Source organism: Convolutriloba macropyga, chromosome 12, assembly GCF_964194025.1.
Source record: "Convolutriloba macropyga chromosome 12, txConMacr16.3, whole genome shotgun sequence".
Classification (NCBI taxonomy): domain Eukaryota; kingdom Metazoa; phylum Xenacoelomorpha; order Acoela; family Convolutidae; genus Convolutriloba; species Convolutriloba macropyga.
In genome coordinates, this window is record NC_134479.1 from 44,915,076 (window position 1) to 44,926,863 (window position 11,788).

The following is an 11,788-nucleotide window of genomic DNA, read 5'->3' on the forward strand; positions in this document are numbered from 1 at the left end:
GATGAGATTAATGCTTCCACCTGTTGGTTATGTCTGTGCTTTTTATTGACAACGGCGTCAGGACAAAATACCCAATGTGACAAAATACCAAAAATATACCCAATATGTTATACTAATGTTGAAACTACCAGAACGATTGTTTGGCATAATATTTAACCAGTGCATCTGGCCATGCCTTGTGGGTCATGGCCATGTCTCAGCGGCGCGGTAGACTTGATATGAAACTATCACAACCAAACATGTTATTAAATTATCAGCTTAGTTATGAGAAAACATGCTTGTAATACCGAGGGCTAATTTGTAATCGAATTAATAAACGAAATCATCAAACGGAATAAATTGGGTATAATGGCATTGGGTAATTTGGCACATTGGGTATTTTGTCATGCAACCATCGACAACATAGACGAAGTTTGGCAGCTAATGCACGAAATCGCGCCACAGCCTCCGTATACGTTCATTGGCGAACAGTAAAGCCCATTAAAATTTGTTGAGCACTTAGTTTTTATTGATTTTTGGATTCGTTCAAAGATACCAAATTAATGTTAACTGACCTGTACAATGTCTCTCTCTGCGTATCTTCCCCTTGAGGACAGTCTGACGTCATCTCCATCCAACTCGTTCATGGCATCGAAGGAAGCATTTCCCACACCCACAATGATGATTGAGAGGGGAAGGGAGGCCGCCTAAACACCCATATTTCTGACCCATAATACCGATACACCATGTAGAGCTTGCTGACTATAATTGGCCTCTAGAATGGACATGATGACAATTTCGGCTTGGGAAAAGGCGTCCCCACATATGCGTGCTGTCTCTGACCCCAAGTTCACAAAACATAACCGACTAACAATACTATATAATATAATAATAAATTCGTTCTCAAACTGATACCAAATGACAGAATAAACATTCAATCAGTAAGTTATTATCAGTTTGTAAGAGCGCCATTAGACTATTACTGTCCGTTCTCAGGTGTCTTGATATATTTTGAGAGCATCTCTGTTACCAAAAGATAGCGAGTAACTCTGGATTCCCATATATGTAGACATCTCTAATTCTGTGCAAATAAGAGTCTAGTCGTTTTTTTGTCAAGTAGTAGAATATTTTTAATACACTTATGTCAAACTTCGCTAAAACATTTCAGACGATCCTGACGCGGATTTTAATGGACTTTTTATTTTGTTTTGTAAGTCTTATTTCAGTTTTCAAAAGTTTATTTCTTTTCTCCAGTTCAAAAAATGTGAATTTCTTTGGGGCTTATGCAGCTATTGACCTCTGGAGGGCATGTGCTTGTCTTAAAACAGTTGCCAGAAGCTTCAAAAGCTCGTAGACATGAAGTTACTTCACTAGGGGTATTTTGCATTTTGATCGCAATCTGAGTGTCGATTCGAACTTTCTTTTTTTAAAAATAATTTGGATCAACAGTTTCTGTTATGTTCGATTTTTTCTATTACTTTTTATCAGCAATACCGTAAAACCAGTATTCCGTACTGATAGACTGGCTGAATAAAGGAATTATATGCTCTAAACAATAGAAGAAGGCAAAAACTTTTTGAGTTGATACAGCAACGGAACATTTTTGGCACTTTTTTCAGCAACTGATTTGCATGCTCCTTGAAACTCAGCTTGTGGTCTATGTCGCGACTCAAATACTTTGCAGACGTCTGAAGAAGTAACGTCAGAAGAATTGCTCTCGAAAGACTAGTGGGAGCTCAAATCTATTACAACCTGCTTCAGTGAGGGGAGAGTAACTAAATTCCCTAGTGTGGGCTTCAAATAACATCTTAAGATGAGATTATATACCACTATAAATTAAAAGTAACAAATTACACCAATTTCTCTGCAATCTTCGTCGTTTGAATTTTAGTAGTGAACTGCCGCCATTTGAGTTCACCTGCGCATTGTTAATGAGAGAGAAATTTAGATCACGCAAAACGAAAAAGTTAAAACTGCAAAAGTCTCGAAAAGTCAAAACCGCGAACAAAAAATTTTGCATAACAAGAGCAATAAAACATTACGAGATGTACAATGATTGCACTAATCCTGACTTTAGGAAGGTAGGAAGGACACTATACGCTTAGCTGGGTTCTGCTAGCTCCGTCAAATTTGTCAGATATAGATGTCTATATAAGTGATTGTTGTAAGTGATATCAATCAAATAATTCAGCAAACAGAATCTTTTAATCAAAAATTTTTAAATTCATTTGTCTTTGTTCGGTTCGAGGAGATATCGAGATTTGAAAACATAGGTCAATGAAAAAACTATCAACGGAGTTAAACATATTACATCTGATATAGTTCACGTTACAAACTTGTGCAGGTTTGTACAAACTTGTGTGTTTTTCCATAATTTTATTCCTACCTGAACTATGGCGTGTTTTGTGTTCTCCATGTCTGTGATTTCTCCGTCTGTTATTATGAGCAGAATCACATAATCCTCGCCCGGTCTCACTTCACGCGCTTGACTGAAACAATACATTTAATATCAACGTTTGCTATGATTTCATCTGTTTAAATTGAGAGGCACTAAATTTTCCAGCATCATTGACCATAAACTTATTTTTCAAAGTAGAATGCCTGTAACAATTAATCAGCAGTTTCTCATCCAAATCTGATAAATCTCTTCATACATTCACCAAAAATTTTCATTGTGGGCAAAAATTTCTACGCTTTACGGGAAAACAGAATCAGGAATGAATATTATTCGCGGATACGCGGACATGATACCATTGAAGGGTTAGAATTTAGATAGTAAACATACTTATCCGCATATTGCCCCAACATTTTCGTCAACTTAAGTCAAATGCGAAAAAAATTGATAATTAACGAACTCTTGGGCATAAATATAAATATAAATCTGTCTCTTGCGGCTAGCCGCAATACAGTTACATAAGTGATTGCAACGGTTTGAAATCTTATTCATAATAATAAGAGTGTTTCAAAAGAATGCTACGTATGCATAGCTTTATTAATTGTCACAAGATGTTTGTCACAGAATCTCCTCTACATATCACCTCATTATTAATTCTTGTCATTGTTTATTTGAAAAGTTTTCAGTTCAGCTCTGATATTCAGAGCCCACATAAACCATTCACTCTTGCACTTAAAATTTACAATTACAAATTGCAACCAAAACACACAATTTTTAACAAAACTTAATAACATAGCCGGCAAATTGCCAGAAAATAGCCGCAATAGCTTTATAGATCTGTAGTCTCATAAAGAAGGCAAAAAAGACAGACCAAAAAAAATTATTCTTTTCATCAAGAGCTGAGATGTTAAATTTTGATTAAAAATCTGTATAACTTATTGCTGTTTCTATTAGCTGCTCTTAAATAACCTTCAATTAGAGTGACAAGCACTCATTTGACCTTATCTCTTTGAATTAAAGCACAGAAAAGTCAATTTCAGAGTGAGGAATTCATTTTTAAGAGTGAGGAGTGAGGTAAGTCACGTGTGACCAAAATTTCAATCACTCGAATGAACTAAAAACCAGCTCAACTAAGAGCGAAAAATGACGTCACGCACGCAAGTCAGTTGAAATTGCATGAACCAATGAAAAAGCAGATTTGAAGTGGTTGTGACGTCATATGGTCGTAACAAAAATCTTGACGACGAAATAGATTAAAAAAAACAAAGAGGAGGCCAATAATAACCTCAGCTATCGCTTCGCGGCTATTAAAAAAATCTATAGGCTAATTCAAAAGTCAATTGACAAAAAATGAAATTTCAAGTACATTAGAATGAAATATACTGAATATCACAGTAAAATCTCACTCTGAATTTCACGACGCAAAATTCAATATTAGACAAAAGAGCTTGCATCCACTTTTTGCGAGTATTGCGAGAATCCACTTTGTGCACCATTGCCGCCCTTGCTATTGATGTTAGCAACGTGGGCTTTTGATAACTTATCAGCTATCCCAACGACAAAAAACCCAACTCCACCAAATCAAAATTTAACAGTAAACAAACCCGGCAGATTGCCGGAAAATAGCCGCCGTTGATTCCAATAAGCATGATTGGGATTGAACGAATAGAATATATTGAAAAAAAAAAGATTTTTGTACAAAAATATTTTTTAAGTCCGATTTATTTTGATGGCATTTCTTAGTTGAACATACTTCTGTTTCTTAGAGAGAGGCTACAGGGGCTACTATCAACACCAATAAGCATTAGAGGTGGTAACTAAGACTTATAGGAACGACGTTCAAATAGCGGGCATCTAAAATTGGGCTTTATGGGTTTATCCCGTTTCTATTTCTGACTTCAATTTTTTATACCGACTCTGTTCATTTTGAATTGCTTTGCTTAGCAACTGATGTTCAAATTCACTTTTAGCAGAATGAGAGAAGAGAGAAACTAGCTTAGAGAAGTCACAAAGATTTCACGCAAAATGTCGAAAAAGCGGCAAAATGGTAAAGCGAAGAAAAGTTTGACGAAGTAAAAAAACATAGCAGGACAAGTCCTGACGTACAATTCAAAGAATTTTCATTGACTAAACAGAAAACTAGACCTAAAACGGACTATGAATGGATTGGAAAAACCATTTAGAAAAAAATCCGATCCAAAAAATCGAAAAAACAGTAAAAATCAAAGTGAAATTGCCGCATGTGAACAAAAAACCACTACCGATAAAGCGAATTTTTGTTCAAACACCGTATTCTCACTCTAATTGAAAATTAGAGCGAAAAAATTTCACGCCGCAAAACCACTCGCTTTTTCGCTCCACTTCCTGTTTCGGCGTGACCAAAATCACTCTTCCAATTTGACTTCAAAAATCATGAAAATGTGTGAACAGATCTTAAAAAAAAAACATAGCCGGAAGAATTCCGGAAACGACTCGAAGGAAAAAACGAACGCCCCTAACAAACATAAAACTTATTCTACTGATTGACCAAAATAACTAACATAATGCTTATCCTACTGAATAACACTTGTCACTTTAAAACAAAAAAAAAGAAAAAGAACAATGAAAAAATAACTGACCAGAAAAGACGATAAAGCACGTGATAAAAATTTTACATTGAGTTGCAAGTCTAAAAACAACTTTTGGCGAAAACCCGTGAAATAGGTTTAGTTTAATTTTGTTGAATCACTGCTATTTGAGACAAAAACCAAACACAAATTTCAAGTAGAATAAACGAAGGTAAAAGAAAGGAAATGAAAAACAAAACCAAAAATATTTTCTGTAAAAACAAAAAAAATTGGCCACAAATAATGAATAAAATACCATTATGCTGAAATCAAATCAATATTTCAAAAAACTTTTAATACTACCTCTGGTCAAGTGTCCACCAATCCAAATCATCGTTTATTTATATGAGTAAAAACGAAGAACGAAAAAAATAGAAAAAAAGTTAGTGTTTAAGAAAAGTTAGTGATATTTGTCATTGAAAAATCCACTAAATATATTTCAACAAAACCTCTAGAAAAATTCCTATCAAAAGCTAGACCACTAAAAACTGGCAAAAAGCAGACAATCAGAAGAACTCAGCAAAAACTCCAAAAAAACACGAAAATTTGCGGAACTCTTCATAAAAGTTACTCAATTATCTTTAACAAAATGATTCAAAACTGAAATCAAAATCATCAACACGCATCAAGGACAACTAATTTGGACTATAGGCATCCCCAAATGCTATAAAAAATTGAAGAACACAAAGGGCATTTAAAAAAAATTGAAAAAAAATATAGAAAAAATTGAGTTTTTTTTAATTTCACGGGAGTACATAGACCCAAAAAACGTTAATTGGAGCGAATTAGTACTGGAAGACTTCGAAAACAATAGGAAAGTCGAAGAGGCTGAAAAATTTTTCTAAGTTTAGAAAAAAAACGAAAAACAGCAAAAAATGAAGAAAAATAATTACAAATGTTTCAGTTTATTGTCATTTTTCTGAACAAAAAAATCGTTTCCAACCTAAGAGAATGTAATCACTTGGTATCTAAGAACTCAGTTACTAACATGCGTCTATTCAAAGCCATTACAAAGCATTATAACAAAACAAAACGCAAAAAATTGCTAAATATCGCCTAAAATTCAGCAAAATAGCTGAAAAACCAGCAAAATGGTATAAAAATCTTATTAATGACCAAAAAATTGCGAACCACTATTAAAACAACCCTAAGCATCACACAATATCATAATCAGACCTCTAAACCAAAAAACAAAAAAAAACGGTTTTAAAAAGCCGCATGTGAACAAAAAAATTTCGCTCGCTTAGAGAAAATTTTTTCACACATCAATTTATCGCTCTCTCAAAAACAGCGGTATGAACAAAAACCACTCTTTTTTCGCTCCACTCTTCAATTTTGTTCAGCACAAAAACCACTCCAAATTTTTTCACGCGTTTCATTTCCCGCTTTAAAAATCACTCCAATAAAATTGATTAAAAAAAAAGGACTTCTCCAATACTCCTCTTCGAGTCGTAAAAAAGACAGCGCCCCAATACAATTCAAATTCTTTGAATTGTAAAAAAAACGAGCGCAATAATAGCCGGCTGAGAAGATGAGGGCGGCTATTAAAAACTAAATAGTCTCAATCCGTGAAAAAGAAAAAGAACAATGAAAAAATAACTGACCAGAAAAGACGATAAAGCACGTGATAAAAATTTTACATTGAGTTGCAAGTTTAAAAACAACTTTTGGCGAAAACCCGTGAAATAGGTTTAGTTTAATTTTGTTGAATCACTGCTATTTGAGACAAAAACCAAACACAAATTTCAAGTAGAATAAACGAAGGTAAAAGAAAGGAAATGAAAAACAAAACCAAAAATATTTTCTGTAAAAACAAAAAAAAATTGGCCACAAATAATGAATAAAATACCATTATGCTGAAATCAAATCAATATTTCAAAAAACTTTTAATACTACCTCTGGTCAAGTGTCCACCAATCCAAATCATCGTTTATTTATATGAGTAAAAACGAAGAACGAAAAAAATAGAAAAAAAGTTAGTGTTTAAGAAAAGTTAGTGATATTTGTCATTGAAAAATGCACTAAATATATTTCAACAAAACCTCTAGAAAAATTCCTATCAAAAGCTAGACCACTAAAAACTGGCAAAAAGCAGACAATCAGAAGAACTCAGCAAAAACTCCAAAAAAACACGAAAATTTGCGGAACTCTTCATAAAAGTTACTCAATTATCTTTAACAAAATGATTCAAAACTGAAATCAAAATCATCAACACGCATCAAGGACAACTAATTTGGACTATAGGCATCCCCAAATGCTATAAAAAATTGAAGAACACAAAGGGCATTTAAAAAAAATTGAAAAAAAAATATCATAGAAAAAATTGAGTTTTTTTTAATTTCACGGGAGCACATAGACCCAAAAAACGTTAATTGGAGCGAATTAGTACTGGAAGACTTCGAAAACAATAGGAAAGTCGAAGAGGCTGAAAAATTTTTCTAAGTTTAGAAAAAAAACGAAAAACAGCAAAAAATTAAGAAAAATAATTACAAATTTTTCAGTTTATTGTCATTTTTCTGAACAAAAAAATCGTTTCCAACCTAAGAGAATGTAATCACTTGGTATCTAAGAACTCAGTTACTAACATGCGTCTATTCAAAGCCATTACAAAGCATTATAACAAAACAAAACGCAAAAAATTGCTAAATATCGCCTAAAATTCAGCAAAATAGCTGAAAAACCAGCAAAATGGTATAAAAATCTTATTAATGACCAAAAAATTGCGAACCACTATTAAAACAACCCTAAGCATCACACAATATCATAATCAGACCTCTAAACCAAAAAACAAAAAAACGGTTTTAAAAAGCCGCATGTGAACAAAAAAATTTCGCTCGCTTAGAGAAAATTTTTTCACACATCAATTTATCGCTCTCTCAAAAACAGCGGTATGAACAAAAACCACTCTCTTTTCGCTCCACTCTTCAATTTTGTTCAGCACAAAAACCACTCCAAATTTTTTCACGCGTTTCATTTCCCGCTTTAAAAATCACTCCAATAAAATTGATTAAAAAAAAAGGACTTCTCCAATACTCCTCTTCGAGTCGTAAAAAAGACAGCGCCCCAATACAATTCAAATTCTTTGAATTGTAAAAAAAACGAGCGCAATAATAGCCGGCTGAGAAGATGAGGGCGGCTATTAAAAACTAAATAGTCTCAATCCGTGACGTGGCGAATTGCTGTCAACCTACTGGCGGGCGTTTAGCTTCGTCTATAGCTAATTGCGGCATCGGAAAGCCCTAATTGATAGTGGTAGTGGAGCGCGCGCGGGTTACGGGCGTACTGAGGTGGAGAGCGGACGGGGAAGAGGGGAGGTGGCATGTGGTAAAGTGAGGTGAAAGAGGGTGGACGGTTGACTGGGAATTATCTCGCGTACTCAGATACTAGTAAGGCTCTAAGAGAGAAATGCTCAGCGACTGCCTATAGCGTTTTGAGGAAGAGAAGTCAAACGGTCAGACCAAGAAAAACTACGAAGTCGAGAGAGCATAAAACAAAACAGAAAAACATTTAAAGAAAAAAATGCACCATAATTGTGTGTTCTGCAAAGAACTTTAACGCTTGAGTGAATTCTGAAGAGACTGATGTATAGCTGAGTGAATTTAACAAAATCTAACAGTAAATAACATGCAGTGCATACTTCTTTTTAAGCACCAAATGTGCCGATGGCTCGAATGACAAAAAATAGAGCCCCCGTAGAGAGAAATAGAAATTTCGGCACAAAAAATTAGATGAATAGTTAAACTTTAAGAGCACGAAAAATTAAATTTGACCAAAATCTTTCAGACTTTTGGAAAACATTTAAGAATAAGGAGTGTCTATTATATAAATATGGAGTGAAGACAGATTCTAATAAGCGCAATTCATTTGAAGTTTTACAGAAGATCTACAGCTTACCCCTGAATGCTATAAAGAAAATTTAATCTAATGAACAGATAAAGTTAAAAATGATATGTTCTCTCAAGAATGAAAGTTTGGCGATTAAAATCTCTCAAATGAAAACGTAAACCAACTCATATCCACTAAATTAGGTAGATTCATGCACTTTAATGAACTGAAAGGCTTGGTTGTGCACCAAAAAGTTTCGTTTTCTCACACCAATTAATCTGGTCCCTGGATAATAACATAACCGACTAACGTCGGAAGAATTGCTCTCGAACGACTAGTGGCAGCTCTAATCTATTACAACCTGCTTCAGTCGAGGGTGAGCATGGGGGTTGTAACTAAAATCACTAAGGGGTCTTCAAATGACGTCATTAGAGGTTATCATAAACAACTGTCATCACTAATAAAATTTAAAATTAAAAAAATAACAAAAATTTGACGCCTTTTTCATTTGACTTTTAGTAGTGAACTGCCGCCACTTGAGATCAGCTGCTGACACTTTTGAACGAAAAAATCAAGGGCGCAAAAGTAACTCGAAAAGTCAAAACGGTCAAGCAATAATTTTGGATAAGAAAGACCAACACGTTTACAATAATTGCTCCGTTCCAGAGCAATTAAACAGAGGGCAAGAATGGGTTGAGGTTTTATTTCATGCCTTGAGGTTAACGACTCACTTTGCCACTTTGTTGATGATTGGAGCGAAATTGGTTGGACCATAGAGCTGTATACTTTGGATACAACTGTGATATGCATTCAGGATCCCATCCAGACCAGCCACGTAGGGATTGCTTGGGTTGAAATTCTGAAAGAAAGGAACTGCTAGAAAACAATCAAAATCAATGCCAGAAAAATCATGTTCAATTATTCACAAAAAATCTGCTTTGCCGTTGTCTAGAGAGCAAATGTGCATTCTAACAACAAACATAACCCGATTACGGGGTTCAAACATTAAAGATTAAGAACCGCCCTTCACACCATGAAATTGTCAACAGTTTTGGTCAATCGCATACTTAGAGACTAGAAAGGCTGCTCAGCCATTTAATTCCCTCCGGACTTTTCCTGTTTATCCCCCTTTTTGATGACCAAAAATTAAAAGGATCATACAAAAAAATCGTTTAGGCGAAAAATCACAAGAATAAAATCATTACTGCAAACTTCATTTGAGAGCAATTAATAAAATTTACACTGTCATTGGTAAACGTTTAGGATCATTTATTGCAAACGTTTAGGATGTGTGAAAATGAGGACACGTTCTAAGTACGTGAAATATTTTGGTTGACAACAACACAGGATTAAAAATCTTTTCAATTTTTTCAATATAATTTTCAATAAAATTTTTCCACTGGACTTAGTTTGCACGAAATATCTTTGAGGGAAACGTTAACTGCTTACTATTAATTCTGCCAAAATCTCATCCGAAAACTAGACAAAACAGCTTGCAGATGGGAGATGTATCAAATTAATTCGTGAGAAATTGGGGCTTAAAACATAACCGACTAACGTCGGGCAAATTGCTCTCAAACGACCGGCGAGCTGTTGGCTTCGTCAGTAGCTAGCTTTAGCTTAATTGAAGAGGCGTAACGTGAGCGCAGCGTGGGCGCACCGCAGCGGTGTGGGATGCATCAGTGGATTGGATTGGGGGGAACTGATGGGGCGGTGGGTGGTGTGGGATCAATTTCTAAGAACCGCCCTTCATACCATAAGTATAAGTCTACAAAACAGTATCTGCAAATCGCATACTTGAACACTAGTGGGCTGAACGGTTGGGAACTTAATTCCAACTGGGCGCTACCTCTTTATCCCCATTCTGAGGACGAAAAGTCAAATGGTCAAGACGAAAAATCAGTCAAGCCAAAAACTGCATAAAAAACAGGATTAATTTTTGCTACAAACTGCGTTTGAGAGCACATAACCATGATTTCCTAAAGTGTCAGTTAAGTCATTTATGATAAAACATTTCAAATATAACTCAGTATTAATGAGGATACCAGATGATAACATCACGCCACATAACATCAGCTGAAGTGCGGCATAAACAAAAAGAGTTAAGGAGAGAGAGAGAGACAGAGTGTGAGGGACAAAACGTGAACGAGAAAATAAGGAAAGAAACCCAAGCCAACCGAGAGAGAGGGAGAGAGAGAGCGCTAGGAATAATTACCATGACGGGATTCGACTCTGTAACTTTCAGTTTTCTAGCCTTGTTAGTAAATAAACCAAAGAGAAAAATGGATAAGTAAAAAATTTACAAGAGAATTTTCCACAATTCGCAATGAAAAAAAATGTTCAAGACAATTCCGGCGTGCTGTGAAGTAACCCATCTGCAAGATTTAAAAAGTTTCGTTGGCCAGTAATTATCGTTAGATTCAGAAAAGGACAAAAATTTTCAAAAATTTTGAAAATAATTGCAAATTTTAACACAATCTTGCTTAAATTCAAAATATTAATATCTTCAAAACCAATCCATTGTCTCTAGAGACTGTCCAATGTCACTATTTCAAGCCTTGAATAGTTTCAATGGCTCAAAGATCCATAAACTTTGACAATGAAAATGATTTTACGAAAATTAAAAATAAATTTAACTAAAAATTGCTCAACCCTGAGAGCTTAAAATATTGATAAACACTCCATTACCTTTAGAAACTATGCAGCAGCTTATTATAAAACCTTGGAGGAGGTCCCTGAGACCCTGGTGCCGAATAAATCAATAAAAAATAACACGAAAAAATGCAAATAATTTTAAAAATTGATTTAATTCGTGATATTAAAACCTTGAAAAACATTTCATAACATCTAGACACTAAGCAGTAACCTATTATCAAACTCTGGAGGGGTTTCCTTGGCTCTTGAGGCTAGAGCAAAAAACTTAAAATATTGACAAATTTCATTTAAAAAAATTGCTAAAATTTGATATTAAATAGTTCATGGC

The 11,788-nt window shown here is 34.6% G+C and overlaps 1 protein-coding gene across 3 annotated transcripts in view; it reads right to left on the reverse strand.

Annotated features, from left to right (window-relative positions):
- LOC142350976 (copine-8-like) overlaps positions 1-11,788 on the reverse strand; it is a 118,020-nt gene that overhangs the window by 15,419 nt on the left and 90,813 nt on the right. For all 3 annotated transcript variants that reach the window (XM_075403005.1, XM_075403007.1, XM_075403006.1), the window contains 3 exons: positions 9,537-9,664; positions 2,366-2,468; positions 555-686 (listed from right to left, as the gene is read on the reverse strand). In XM_075403005.1, the coding sequence (XP_075259120.1) occupies positions 555-686; positions 2,366-2,468; positions 9,537-9,664 (363 nt within the window). The remainder of the gene's footprint in view (positions 1-554; positions 687-2,365; positions 2,469-9,536; positions 9,665-11,788) is intronic.